We start from the raw sequence: 16,143 nt of genomic DNA, 5'->3' as shown, positions 1-16,143 counted from the left end.
CTCTAAAATCATAGGTTGATGACCTTGTGTGTGTCAGTCATGTGTATGTAAATAACACACAATAATTAAAAAACATATAAAAATTATATGAATACCACTATCACTTCTATTAAAACTAATTAAGGAGGATCTCTAAGTTACCTGAGGGCAGCATCATCCAGCTCCTGAGGTCTGTTTGTTGCACCCATGATAAGAATTCTTTCATCAGGATCTGATCTAAGTCCATCAAATTCAACAAGAAATTCAGTTTTAAGTCTTCTTGAAGCTTCATGCTCCCCCTCTCTTCTTTCACACAGTAAAGAGTCTATTTCATCTATGAATATTATTGATGGCTGCAAATGGATAAAAAACTTAGTACAGCATGAAATGAAAAAGTCAATGAACACTATCTTCAAGAGCAATGCTGACTCAATAAGCCTTAAACATATATCTCATAACACAGGTCCCAAAAGAAGCCAAATTTCATAAAACTAAAACATGACATATTTGCTTTCCAGTTAGTATATGAAGTATCATAACTAATCATAATACATAAGAAAATGCATTTTCTCCATAGGTAGAGGGAAGAAAGAATACAAACAGCAAACATAAATTAAGAGTTGGATGACAGCAAAGAACATTCAGGAGATGGAGCCCCATCAGTGTAAAGTTCCCTCCCCATTCAGTATATATAGATAATTTCAAACAGGTACCAGTGCTATCCATATATCTCCAGTGTGTCACAGAAAGAAACTAAGAGAAGGAAGGACAGTAGACTGAAAATTTTCCCCTGAAGTATCAACTACCTTGGTGAGGTGGTAAATGTGATTGTCCAATCACATGTTTACCAAATGGTGTCCTAGCTTCGTCTCTTCGATGTATATCAACTTAATGTTATATTTCTCTTGTATCTCCCCTGGTGATGTGATTATCACACGAAAGTGCACTTGGGAACTTATCGTGTTTCATTTTCCCCGTGGACTCATAGGAATATCTTGATCACGCGCAAAATTGTGATCCTTTCCCACACATACACACACACACACAGACACACACACACATATATATGTTGGAAAGGATCACAATTTTGCACGTTTCATTTTCCCCGTGGAATCATAAGAATATATATATATATATATATATATTTTATTCATATTTATTTTGCTTAGTCGCTGTCTCCCGCATTAGCGAGGTAGCGCAAGGAAACAGACAAGAGAATGGCCCCCCACACCCACATACACATGTATATACATACACGTCCACACACGCAAATACACATACCTATACATCTCAACGTATACATATATATAAACACACACACATATACATATATGCACATGTACATAATTCATACTGTCTGCCTTTATTCACTCCCATCACCACCTCGCCACACATGAAATAACAACCCCCTCCCCCCTCATGTGTGCGAGGTAGTGCTAGAAAAGACAACAAAGACCCCATTCATTCACACTCAGTCTCTAGCTGTCATGTAATAATGCACCGAAAACACAGCTCCCTTTTCACATCCAGGCCCCACAGAACTTTCCATGGTTTACCCCAGACGCTTCACATGCCCTGGTTCAATCCATTGACAGCACATCGACCCCAGTATACCACATCGTTCCAATTCACTCTATTTCTTGCACGCCTTTCACCCTCCTGCATGTTCAGGCCCCAATCACTCAAAATCTTTTTCACTCCATCTTTCCACCTCCAATTTGGTCTCCCACTTCTCCTCGTTCCCTCCACCTCTGACACATATATCCTCTTCGTCAATCTTTCCTCACTCATTCTCTCCATGTGACCAAAACATTTCAAAACACCCTCTTCTGCTCTCTCAACCACACTCTTTTTATTACCACACATCTTTCTTACCCTCACATTACTTACTTGATCAAACCACCTCACACCACATATTGTCCTCAAACATCTCATTTCCAGCACATCCACCCTCCTGTGCACAACTCTATCCATAGCCCAAGCCTTGCAACCATACAACATTGTTGGAAGCACTATTCCTTCAAACATACCCATTTTTGCTTTCCGAGATAATGGTCTCGACTTCCAAACATTCTTCAAGGCTCCCAGAATTTTCACCCCCTCCCCCACCCTATGATTCACTTCCGCTTCCATGGTTCCGTCCGCTGCCAAATCCATTCCCAGATATCTAAAACACTTTACTTCCTCCAGTTTTTCTCCTTTCAAACTTTCCTCCCAATTGACTTGACCCTCAACCCTATTGTACCAAGGAACCTTGCTCTTATTCACATTTAATCTCAACTTTCTTCTTTCGCACACTTTACCAAACTCAGTCACCAGCTTCTGTAGTTTCTCACAAGAATCAGCCATCAGCCCTGTATCATCAGCGAACAACAACTGACTCACTTCCCAAGCTCTCTCATCCACAACAGACTGCATACTTGCCCCTCTTTCCAAAACTCTTGCATTCACCTCCCTAACAACCCCATCCATAAACAAATTAAACAACCATGGAGACATCACACATCCCTGCCGCAAACCTACAATCACTGAGAACCAATCGCTTTCCTCTCTTCCTACATGTACAAATGCCTTACATCCTCGATAAAAACTTTTCACTGCTTCTAACAACTTGCCTCCCACACCATATATTCTTAATACCTTCCACAAAGCATCTCTATCAACTCTATTATATGCGTTTTCCAGATCCATAAATGCTACATACATATCCATTTGCTTTTCTAAGTATTTCTCACATACATTCTTCAAAGCAAACACCTGATCCACACATCCTCCACCACTTCTGAAACCACACTGCTCTTCCCTAGTCTGATGCTCTGTACATGCCTTCACCCTCTCAATCAATACCCTTCCATATAATTTACCAGGAATACTCAACAAACTTATACCTCTGTAATATGAGCACTCACCTTTGTCCCCTTTACCTATGTACAATGGCACTATGCAAGCATTCCGCCAGTCCTCAGGCACCTCACCATGAGTCATACATACATTAAATAACCTTACCAACCAGTCAACAATAAAGTCGCCCCCTTTTTTAATAAATTCCCCTGCAACACCATCCAAACCCGCTGCCTTACCGGCTTTCATCTTCGGCAATGCTCTTACTACCTCTTCTCTGTTTACCAAATCATTTCCCTTAACCCCCTCACTTTGCACACCACCTTGACCAAAACATCCTATATCTGCCACTCTATCATCAAACACATTCAACAAACCTTCAAAATACTCACTCCATCTCCTTCTCATATCACCACTACTTGTTATCATCTCCCCATTAGCCCCCTTCACTGAAGTTCTCCAGAAATGGAGGGAACAAGTAGAAGACCACAAAGGAGATGGAAGGATGTAATGAAAGATGCCTTGAGTGATCAGGGTATGAATATACAGGATGATGTGAAGCATGCATGGGAGTGGGCTAACTAGAGTGATGTGATATGTGGGAGGGTATGTGGTGAACCAAGGCACATGAAGTGGTCAGGGGAAAACATGGAAAGATCTATGGGGCTTAGCTGTGAACTGGGGGTATGATGTGTGTGTGTTGGGGGACTCTCTGGTTTTGGTGCAATATGCATGACAGCTAGAGATTGGATGCGAGTAAATACCATTCTTTATCTGTTCCTAGCACTACTTTAGTAAGTGAGAAATGTCTAACATGTATGAAAAAAGAGAATGATCATGTTTTAGCACAGAGAATGTAATAATATCAAGATTCACATAATTATCTGGATTATAAGAGAACAACAGTCACAAAACATTGTGTTAATCAATTCACTGCATGTGTCCTGAATGTGACATTTTCTTTTTATACCCATTGCTGCTATCCTGTATAAGGTCAAGCACATAAAAAAAAATGTGCATACCAGGGTGGATTTCTTTGGGTAAGAATATGGTAATAGGCATGCCAAACTGTTACCATATGCATTTGTGGCATTTTTCCTTTCAGCAGGCTCAATAATGCTGTGATAGCAAAGCAGCACTAGAACTGCCCTCTACCCGTGGCCTTTTAAGTATGAGGCACTAACAGATAAGAAGCAGCACTGGAGTTCAACTGCTACAGAGACTCTTTTGTAATGGCCAGCCCCTTGAGGGAGTTCCTGCAGGGAATGGGTATCATAGATATAGAGAGACAGATAGGTAGCAGGTGTACAGATTAATGCTGCCAGGGGCAGTAACTCTGAACCCAAACTATTACAACAGATGAAATTATTGTCTTGAACATACATGTAAATGAGAGAGTGAATTGGAATGTTACAGCATACAGTTGGTGTGCTGTCAATGCACTGAACCAGAAGTGAAATGTCCACGATAAACCACGGAAAGGTCTGTGGGGCATAGTTGTGAACAGGGAGCTGTGGTTTTAGTGCATTTCTCATGACAGATAAGAGAATAGATGTGAGCGGATGTGGCCTTTCTTTGTCTGTTCCTGACGGTACCTTGCTAATGCAGGGAATGGCAATCAAGTATGAAAGAAAAGGATTTACTGGACATCTGTGATAAAGAGACAAGAGTAAAAACCTGACTCCAGTTCTGAAAATGTGAAGGGACATGACCCAAGCACAGGTAAAGAGAAGCCTTTATATATACGTTGTGATAAGTGGATATAGGCTCACATGAATTTTTCTCCAACACAATTACTGTTAATAAATGCAACTCTGGGTATATGCATTCTTGATCAGTTAATGATGATTTCGAAGAACTGAATTATCTTTTGGGGTATTCTAATGTGATCTGATGGACTTTAATGTGAGAGAGACTAATCTTTGTTATGAATACAAGTATGCATCACTTCATAAGATTTCATCATGAACTGTATTGTGCAAAGAAACATAGAGTGAATGAATACTGGACTATATAGAGAGTATCTGTTATGAATATTTCTGGCAAACTCATTCCGCAAGATAACTTTTTACAATTACAGCAAATGCCCCGTTTTTCTGACAATAATAAGCCTACTCCACATGATAAGATATAGAAAGTGTAAGCTATGCTAAACTTACATAGAAAAATTCCAAGGAACATTCATGCATTTTCAAGGCCTGCACATTGACAAAAGTTGTATGTTCAGGGTGGGTTAGGCTTCAAACAATGAATGCCATCAAAACACCATAAATCTGGTAAGAAAAAATCTGTGCTATGTCTAATCTATCTATATATATCTCTGACGCCTGTTCCAATTGGAAATCCCTCAAAGGGGTGGCCACAGCAACACTGTCTCCATAACTAAAAAACTCCAGTGCTGCTTCTTAGCCTCTAGTGCCTCACCTTTAACAGGCCACTGGCAGAGGTCAACTCTAACACACTGTCTGCAGAGGCTCCTAACTAATGTTCCTAATCACTACTTCTATCTAATGCTCCTAACTCCTACTTCCACCTAATGCTCTAACCCAAATGTTGCTACCTCCTACTGCTATCTGCTGCTCTTACCATTTTGCTAAAAGGCGGAGCTAGCACATAGTACTCACCAAAGGAAAATCTAGAGTTACGAAGAATGAGCAGCGTGAGTTAGGTGTGGTTTAGTGTTACATATGGCAAGGAGATTGCATGTTTGTAGACAGATTACCAATAGTCCACATGTTAGCGAGGCAAAACGAAAAGACAGCTACCTGGGTCCGAGGAGTGCAAGTTGACAACCACTAAAATGCTGGCTCACTAAGCAAATGTCACTAACCCTTCTGATACCAAGGTGGGTAGTAGTGATATGTGATGCTTTTATTAATCATATCTTAAATGTCTTAGTACATACTGGAACAGACTGAAATAAAATATTTCTGGATCATAAGTGGACACATTCTTGTCATATCATCTTAATAAAGGATATGTCTTATGTATAGGTGATTGGTATTCTAGTCCAAACCTATTCAGTTATCTATATAGAGCCTGATTAAATCCTCCTTCCTCCGACACCCATTCAGCATTTATCACTGTCCAAAAAAGTCTGCAAATACATTATCTTTTAAGCATTTCCTTATTCAAAGAAAGTGTGATAACCTCCCCTCAACATCCAGTGATAGGTCTTTCTGGTCTTAAGCTCAGGGTATTGCTAAAACCTTCTGTTGTTCTATCTTTCCTACACTTTTCTTTTTGACAGTACTATAGCAGTTTCTTCCGGAGAAAAGCAACTCTCCTTGGTTCCCATTTCTCCTTTAACTCTAACTTAGATGAATCTAGCATTCCTTCATCCCCTGATGCTGCTCATACTAATCACATGTCCCTTCCTGCTATATCTTTTTAAACTATCCAAAAAGCACTTCTCTCTCTGAACACAAGCAAGCTTTTGGTCCTGATGGTCCTGATATCATCCATCTCCATGTGCTAAAATACTGTGCCTCTGAATTTGCACTTCTGCTTCCTTGTCTGTCCATTTCTGTTTGAAAACCAGAATTATTCCTTCTTCTTGGAAGCATGTGTTGGTAAATCCCATCCCTGAGAAGGGTGACCATTCTAATTCTTCTATCATCCTTTTACTTTGGTGTCTGCTCTCTCCAAAGTCTTTGAATCTGAAATACTGTGCCCCTGAATTTGCACTTGTGCTTCCTCATCTGTCCGTTCTTGTTTAAAAACCAGAATTTTTCCTTCTAGGACGTATGTGTTGTAAATCCCATCCATGAGAAGGGTGACCATTCTAATTCCTCTAACTATCATCCTCTTACTTTGATATCTACCCTCTCCAAAGCCTTTGAATCCCTTCTCAACTCCTATATCCTCACACATCTTGAATCTCACATTCTTCTCTCTGATCCCCAGTATGGCTTCCGTAAGGCAATATCCACAGGTGATATTGTCTGCTGTTTTACTAATGTCTAGTCGCCATCCCTGAAAGATTTTGGGGAATCCTATGTAGTTGCTCTGAACATATCCAAAGCTTTTGACAGCATGTGGCACTGGGGGTCTCATCTCTAAGCTCTCCTCTTTTGACTTCCCTCCTTCACTTTGCTCCCTCATATCTAGCTTTCTCTCATGCCGATCTATCTCCATTGTTGTTGATGGATCAACTTCTAACACTTTCATCAACAGTGGTGTCCCTCAAGATTCTATCCTGTCTCCTACATTTTTTCTCCTTATCAACAATTTCCTTTTCCACAAATCATCAAGTGCACTTATATGCTGATGACTCAACGCTGCATTTCTCCACATTCTTCAATTTTTTTTTCTTTCTTCTTGCACCCGATCAGCATCTCATCATGATAAAACTTCTTCAATACATCCAAACTTGAACAGGATATCTGAGTTCTGTTGACAAAGTCCGATTAAGCTTAATGGCTCAAAGGCCCAGTTTCTACCCATTCCTCAATCAGAAATTCCTGGCAGATCTCTTCTCTCCTTTAAAGAAGATGGTCCTGTAATTCCTCCTCTTAACTCAATAAGCATACCTGTTATTACTATAACATTCACTCTTTCTAACAATACCCACATCATGGAAAAAGCTTAGAGGTAAAATTCCTCAATTGACTCATTATCATTCTTTCGGAAAGTAATACAGGGAGGGAGGATTTCCAGCCAATTGCCTCCATCCCCCTTAGTTGCCTTCTGTGACAGGCATGGAATATGTGGGCAGTATTCTTTCCCCCATTTGCTATGATAGATAATTATCAATATATTTATTATACTTAATTGCTGTTTCCCGCGTCAGTGAGGCAGTGTCAGGAAACGGACGAAGAATGGCCCATCCACTCATATACACACATATATACATAAATGCCGATACAACCACATATACATAAATATACATATCAACATATACATACATATACACATCAACATATACATATATTCACAAGTACATATTCATACTTGCTTGCCTTTGTTCATACCTGTTGCTACCCCACTCCACATGAAATAGTGTTGCTAAACCACACTTCAGCAAGGTAGTGCCAGGAAAAACAGACAAAAAATGCCACATTCATTCACACTCAGTCTCTAGTTGTTGTGTGTAATGTATCGGAACCACAGCTCCCTATCCATATCCATGCTCCAAAGACCTTTCCATGGTTTACCCCAGACGTTTCATATGCCCTGGTTCAGTCCACTGACAGCAAGACGACCACACTGTTCCAATTCACTCTATTCCTTGCACACCTCTCACCTTCCTGTATGTTCAGACCCTGATCGCTCTAAATCATATTCACTTCATCCTTCCACCTCCAACTTGGTCATTTGTTTCTCCTTGTTCCCTCCACCTCTGACAAATATATCCTCTTTGTCAGTCTTTCCTCACTCATTCTCTCCATATGTCCAAACCATTTCAATACAGTTTCTGCTCTCTCAACCACACACTCTTTATTTCCACACATCTCTCTTACTCTTTCATTACATACTCGATCAAACCACCTCACACCACAAATAGTACTCAAACATTTCATTTCCAACACACTGACCCTCCTCTGTACAACCCCATCTATAGCCCATGCCTTGCAACCATATAATATTGTTGAAACTACTATTCCTTCAAACACACCCATTTTTTCTCTCCAAGATAGCGTTCTGTCCTTCCACACATTCTTCATTGCTCCCAAAACCTTCGCCTCCTCCCCCCACCCTGTGACTCACTTCCGCATCCATGGTTCCATTCGCTGCTAAGTCTACTCCAAGATATCTGGATGATATCTGGTGAGAGTAAATGAGCTTGGAAAGGAGACTTGCGTAAGGAAGTACCAAGAGAGATTGAGTGTAGAATGGCAAAAGGTGAGACCAAATGATGAGGGGAATGGGGAAGGAATGGGATGTATTCAGGGAAGCAGTGATAGCTTTCACAAAAGATGCATGTGGCATGAGAAAGGTGGGAGGTGGGCAGATTAGAAAGGGTAGTGAGTGGTGGGATGAAGAAGTTAGATTGTTTCTGAAAGGGAAGAGAGAGGCATTTGGACTTGGACGACTTTTGCAGGGAAGTAGTGCAAATGAGTGGAAGATGTGTAAAAGAAAGTGGTAGAAGGTGAAGTGGGCAAATGAGAGTTGGGGTGAAAGAGTATCATTAAACTTAAGGGAGAATAAAAAGATGTTTGGAAGGGGGTAAATAACGTGCATAAGACAAGTGAACAAATGAGAACATCGGTGAAGGGTGCAAATGGGGAGGTAATAACTAGTGATGAAGGGAGGAGACGGATTGAGTATTTTGAAGGTTTGTTGAATGTGTTTGATGACAGAGTGGCAGATATAGGGTGTTTTGATCAAGGTGGTGTGCAAAGTGAGAGAGTCAGGGAGAATGGTTTGTTAAACAGAGATGAGGTAGTGAAAGCTTTGGGGAAGATGAAAGCCAGCAAGGTGGTGGGTTTGGATGGTATTGCAGTGGAATGTATTAAAAAATGAGGTGACTGTGTTGTTGATTAGTTGGTGAGGATATTCATTGTATGTATGGATCATGGTGAAGTGCCTGAGGATTGGCGGAATGCATGCAAGTGCCATTGTACAAAGGCAAAGGGGATAAAGGTGAGCATTCAAATAACAAAGGTATAAATTTGTTGAGTATTCCTGGGAAATTACATGGGAGGGTATTAATTGAGAGGGTAAAGGCATGTACAGAGCATCAGACTGGGGAAGAGCAATGTGGTTTTAGAAGTGACAGAGAATGTGTGGATCAGGTGTTTGCTTTGAAGAATGTAAGTGTGAAATACTTAGAAAAACAGGTGGACTTGTATGTAGCATTTATGGATCTGGAGAAGGCATATGATAGGGTTGATAAAGATGCTTTGTGGAAGGTGAAAAGTTTTAATCAGGGATGTAAGGCATGTGTACGAGTGTGAGGAGAGGAAAGTGATTAGTTTCCAGTGAATGTCGTTTTTGTGGCAGGGATGCGTGATGTCTCCATGGTTGTTTAATTTGTTTATACATGGGGTGGTTAGGAAGGTGAATGCAAGAGTTTTGGAAAGAGGGGCAAGTATGCAGTCTGTTGTAGATGAGAGAGCTTGGGAAGTGAGTCAATTGTTGTTTACTGATGATACAGCTCTGGTAGCTGATTCTGGTGAGAAACTGCAGAGGTTGGTGACTGAGTTTAGTAGAAAGTGTGAAAGAAGAAAGTTGAGTGTAAATGTGAATAAGAGCAAGGTTATTAGATTCAGTAGGGTTGAGGGACAAGTTAGTTGGGAGGTAAGTTTGAATGGAGAAAAACTGGAGGAAGTGAAGTGTTTCAGATATCTGTGAGTGGACTTAGCAGCGGATGGAACCATGGAAGTGGAAGTGAGTCACAGGGTGGGGGTGGGGGCGAAGGTTCTGGGAACGTTGATAAGTGGAAGGTGAGATCATTAGTTTAGAGAGCAAAAATGGGTATGTTTGAAGAAATAGTGGTTCCACCATTGTTATATGGTTGAGAGGCATGGGCTATAGATAGGGTTGAGTGGAGGAGGGTGGAAGTGTTGGAAATGAAATGTATGACGACATTCTGTGGTGTGAGATGGTTTGATCAAGTAATGAAAGAGTGAGATGTGTTGTTGTGGTTGAGAGAGCAGAAGAGGGTGTGTTGAAATGGTTTGGTCACATGGAAAGAACTGAGTGAGGAAAGCTTGACAAAGGATATATGTGTCAGAGGTGGAGGAAAGAAGGAGAAGCAGAAGACCAAACTGGAGGTGGAAGGACGAAGTGAAAAAGATTTTGAGCGATCGGGGCCTGAACATACAGGAGGGTGAAAGGCGTCCAAGGAATAGAGTGAACTGGAATGATGTGGTATAATGGGTTGATGTGCAGCAATGGATTGAACCAGGACATGTGAAGCGTCTGGGATAAACCATGGAAAGTTTTGTGGGACCTGGATGTGGAAAAGGAGCTGTGGTTTCGGTGCATTACATATGACAGCTAGAGACTGAGTGTGAACAAATGTGGCCTTTTTTTTCCTTCTTCTGTTCCTGGCACTGCCTCGCTGTGGTGCGTGTGCGTGTGTGTGTGTGCTTTACGTGTGTGGCTGGGTGGCAACGGGAACAGATGAAGACAACAAGTATGGATATGTACGTGTATATATATGTATATGTTTGTGCATGTATATGTATGTATACGTTGAAATGTATATGTAATGTATATGTACGTGTGTGGGCGTTTAAGTATATACACTATGCATGTGGGTGGGTTGGGCCATTCCTTGTCTGTTTCCTTACGTTACCTCGCTGACGTGGGAACGGTGGTTATGTATAATAAATAAAAATATGAATAAATATATATATCTATCCCTGGGATAGGGGAGAAAGAATACTTCCCATGTATTCCCTGCATGTCGTAGAAGGCGACTAAAAGGGAAGGGAGCCGGGGGCTGAAATCCTCCCCTCTCGTTTTTTTCTTTTCCAAAAGAAGGAAAATAGAAGGGGGCCAGGTGAGAATATTCCCTCAAAGGCCCAGTCCTCTATTCTTAACGCTACCTCGCTAACGCGGGAAATGGCGAATAGTATGAAAATAAAAAATATATGTGTGTGTGTGTGCGTGTGTGCCAGAAGTAGAGGGAACAAGGATAACAGGGAGACCAAACTGGAGATGGAAGGATGGATTGAAAATGACTTTGAGTGATTGGGGCCTGAACATGCGGGAGAGTGAAAGATGTGCTTGGGGTAGAATGAATTGGAACAATATGGTATAATGGGGTCGATAAGCTGTCTATGGACTGAATCAGGGAATGTGGAGTGCCTGGGGTAAACCATGGAAAGGTCTCTGTGGCCTGGATGTGAACAAGAGCAGCAGTTTTGGTGCATCACACACCATGACACCTAAAGAACAGATGTGAGTGAATGTGGCCTTTTTTCATTTGTTCCTGGCGTTACCTTGCTAATGCAGGAACTGCAATCAAGAATGAGATAATAATATATCTTTTCTTCATACGTGATCACTGTTTCCCACATAAGCATCTACACAAACATATATCTAAACTACAAACTTATTCTTTCAGGGTTGTATCTGACAAAATCTCTTTAAAATCCATAAATCCTTTCAACTATTTCAGGAATAAACAGAATGTACCAAACACAAGAATGATAAAAAAATTAAAAAGAAAAAAGATGAGTACAAATCAGAGGTATAGTAAATTTATACAACATAAGCTTTTTGATCATACAGAATTCAAACACCAAATTCTTACCTGAAGTTCACGAGCTACGGAAAAGAGAGCTTTGACCAGCTTCTCACCCTCGCCAACATATTTACTAGTTAATGTAGAAGCACTGATATTGAAAAATGTAGCTGAACTTTCACTAGCGACTGCTCGTGCCAACATGGTTTTGCCATTACCTGTAAGGGAATAAAATTACTGTAACAACATATTACAACCCTCTTTCACAGTCTTGCTGAGGTTAGGGTTCTGAAAAAAATATGATACAAAACAAATCATAATGTAAGCCTGACAGAACCACAAAATCTTTTAATATCTAATACAGAATTAACTGAAGACATGTTTGCTGTTTTTTAGCGTCTGATACATTATGGGCAGCTGAATGTCCTACCTCATATACACAATACAAATATACATTATTATTTCTAATATAATTGTTACCACTATGTAACAGCAGGACCCCTTCTCTACTGGCTCCATCACCTTCAAAGCTGGCTACATTTAAGCAGAGAGAAGTGAGTTTATGGATGGGGTGGTGAGGGAGGTAAATACAACGATCTCGGAAAGAGGGGCAAGTATGCAGTCTGTATCAGGTGGTGGTGGTATTGGTGTGTGTGTGTGTGTGTGTGTGTGTGTGTGTGTGTGTGTGTGTGTGTGTGTGTGTGTGTGTGTCAGTTGTTGCTTTCTGCTGACTTAGAATTGGTAGCAGATTCAAATGAGAATGTGCAGAAGTTGGTGTCTGAGTCTGGAAGAGCATATGAAAGGAAGAAGCTGACTTTGAAAATGAATAAACACAAAGTTATTAGGTTTAGTGGGGTAGAATTCTAGGTTAGCTGGAGTGTGAGTTGAATGGAGAAAATTTGGAGGAAGTGAAGTGTTTTACATACCTAAGAGTGGTCATGGCTGCAAATGGAACCATGTGAAGCACAGGGTGGGTGAGGGGGTAAAGGTTCAGGGAATACTGAGGAATGTGTGGGATGAGAGGTCATTGTCTGGGTATACGTGAAGATACAGTAGATCCAACAATGTTGTATGTATGGCTACAAGGCCTAAGCTACTGGCGTGGATATGCAGAAGAGGGTGGATGTGTTGAGAATTAAAAGTCTGAGGACAATATGTGGTGTAGGGTGGTCAGATCAAGTAAGCATCAAAAGTATAAGAGATGGGTGTGGTAATAAGAAGTGTGGTTGAGGTAGATGAAGAGAGTATGCTGAAATGGTTTGGACATAGAAAGAGAATGAGTAAGGAGAGACTGAAAAAGATATATGTCATAAGTGGAAAGGACAATGAGGGAAAAACACAGTTGGATATGGAAGAATGGAGTAAGAAATATTTTGAATACTTGGGGCCTGAACATACAAGAGGGTGAAAGGCATGCACAGAATAGAGGGGATTGGAATGATGTGGTATATATGGGGAAATGTGCCATAAAGGATTGAACAAGGGCATATGAAATGACTGAAGAAAACTAAAGAAAAGTCTATAGGGCCAGGTTATGGACATGGGGCTGTAGTTTTGGTATACTACTCATGACAGCTACTGAATGGATGTAAGCAAGTGAGGTCTTTCTTAGTCTGTTCCTGGCACTACCTCCAGTCATTTGCTGTAGCCTTCATGAACTTTGCAAATATTCACCATAAACAGTAGGCCTTGAAAGAAGATATCACTTCCTGGTCCACTGGTTGGATAGAGATAAAATGCTCTGCAGAGGATAGACTACTCTGATGTTCTCACTACAGTTCTGTACTGAAGGTGGATGGCCAGGGGTATTACTGATAGGGAGAATCTTTAATCTTATATTCTCTTTTCGCACAGGATTCTTGTACTTCTTTATGGAGCTCTGCAGCAAAATGACCACAGGAAGCTTCATCTGTTATCTACCCCACAGAACTTGAGTAACAACAGACAAGCAAAAATTTTCATGTATTCTTTTAAAGCCCTGGGATTTCCCCAATGGTTTAAGCATGCAATCACCTTCGGCAGCAATGCTCCCACAAGCAGCATAAGGTGATCCTTGGCAGCTCTGAATCTTATGCAATCTCTTCCAAAATAATCTAGTCTCAACAACACTAAAAATCTGCTTAGGAGAATAACTGCCTTTCTTGATAACTGTCTTCAGAGTTCCTGGAAAATTTTCAGCAGCATGACATTGGCAGAAGCAGCCTCACCAGTCATCTTGAAGTTGATATAATAGTAGCATTTCCTAAAATTTGCAAACCAACCAGAACATGTTTGAAATGCCATCACTGTTTCGTATTCTGCTATCAAGTCATTATATATATTTTGGGCCTTTGCTTGTATCACAAGCATGCTGACAGGAAAATCATCAAGGGTATGGCATTTCATCAATATGTTTAATATTTGTTCCATATTATCAAACTTTAGGACTACAAGGTCTTAGATACATTTAGTAATGTTCAACTCTTTGCACTCTCCTTGATCTTCCCTGCACTAATACATTTGGTCTGTAAAGTTCAAGGGCATGCTTATCAAAAGCTGTTCTTTCTCCTCTCTCATATCATTTGAACATATTCATCCTAAACTTAATGGTGACTAATAGATAGACTATACTTCTTAAGACCACTGATATCAAGAGAACTTAAAAAGATGATCTGTTGGCACGATGCAAGGAGAAAAATACATGCACCACAAAATATATTACAACTCTGACTGCTGCAAAGCAGAAAGCTGCATACCCATACCACTCACATACACACTTCTTTTCTGGCGCTGGCAACAGCACACCATCGAACTGCCAGCCCAATGCTGGTCACATTATTCCAAACATAAGCCTACATAAATAAAAAAAAAAGTATGACTGGACTTCATGTTATTCCATAAATGGTGTAAATAAAACATGAGTGATCAACAGGTCCCTGTACTTTTGATTTTCAGTATCTTAATTTACGACTACTGTTTAAACCTACCTGGGGGACCAAAGAGCAGTAGGCCTCTGGCAGGAGAACGCAGCCCAGTGAAGAGCTCTGGCCGCAGTGCTGGTAATATTACAATCTCATGTAATGCTTTTTTTGCTGTCTGAAATTCAAACATAAAAATTAACATTTACCACTCTTATGTTACAAATCATATGTGCAACTCAAAATTTAATAAAAATGCGAATAGTACTTATCTATTTTACCTTTGAACTAAACAGGGTATACAATTTAAGTAGAGATCACTTGGATTGAGGCTTAATAGATACCAGGAGAGACTGAGCACAGAATAGCAAAAGGTGAGAGAAAATGCTTGGGGAGTGGTTGAGAAATGGAAGGTATTTAGGTAAGCGGTGCTGACATGTGCAAGAGGTATGTGGCTTGTTGGCATGTAAGAAAGGGTAGCAAATGGTAGAATGACTAAAGAAAGTTGCTAATGAAAGGAAAACGAGAGGTGCATGGGCATTACTTACCGAGAGGAGGTGTGTGTGACTGGGAGACAGAAAAGAGAAAAAAAGGAGGAGGGCAACAGGAAGATGCAAGGGCTGAAAAATAGAGTGCAAATGAGAGTGTGAGTGAACAAGTATCACCAAACTTCAAAGAGAGCAAAAGAATGTTATGGAATGAAGAGAAATGGGAGAAGAATGCATGGAATGGTGCTTTTGAGGATGGCATGTGAGGACTGGGATAAGTGGAGACTTTTTTGCCATGGCTACCCCCTTGATGGGAGTTCTCGAAAGGGAAGGGAGTCAGAGATATAAAAATAGATAAAGGTTAATGTTGTATAAAAAGCAAGGAAACATCAGTAAAGGAGACAAATAAGGAAATGGTGAGGTGAAGAGGAAACTGAATAATTAAAGGATTATTTTGTTTGATGATAGGGTGGCAGATCAGTGGGTCAAGGAGGTATGCAAAGTGAGAGCCTTGGCAAATGATCTGATTAAAAAGAGAAGAGGCAGTGAAAGCATAGCTTCTACTGAAATTTGGCATAGTGGCTACAGTGGATGACTTTCTGAAGAAAGGGGGGTGACTGTGTTGTTGATTGGTTAGCTGTGATTTTCAGTGTATGTATGGATCATGGACTATTGGAATGCCTATACAGTGCCAATGTATGAAGGCAAGAGGAAGAAAGGTAAATGTTCGAATTACTGAGATACAAGTCTGTTTTGTGTATATGATAAACTGAATGGAGAGTGTTGACTGACAAGGTGG

The 16,143-nt window shown here is 40.6% G+C and overlaps 1 protein-coding gene across 4 annotated transcripts in view; it reads right to left on the bottom strand.

The window, feature by feature from the left end:
• Positions 1-16,143, bottom strand: part of spas (spastin) — a 444,303-nt gene that overhangs the window by 40,678 nt on the left and 387,482 nt on the right. For all 4 annotated transcript variants that reach the window (XM_071664998.1, XM_071664997.1, XM_071664996.1 and 1 more), the window contains 3 exons: positions 14,926-15,034; positions 12,029-12,177; positions 142-332 (listed from right to left, as the gene is read on the bottom strand). In XM_071664998.1, the coding sequence (XP_071521099.1) occupies positions 142-332; positions 12,029-12,177; positions 14,926-15,034 (449 nt within the window). The remainder of the gene's footprint in view (positions 1-141; positions 333-12,028; positions 12,178-14,925; positions 15,035-16,143) is intronic.

The sequence above is a fragment of the Panulirus ornatus genome, chromosome 9 (genome assembly GCF_036320965.1).
Source record: "Panulirus ornatus isolate Po-2019 chromosome 9, ASM3632096v1, whole genome shotgun sequence".
NCBI lineage: Eukaryota > Metazoa > Arthropoda > Malacostraca > Decapoda > Palinuridae > Panulirus > Panulirus ornatus.
Note: the sequence above shows the minus strand (reverse complement) of the source record. Positions and strands in the feature narration are given on the sequence as shown.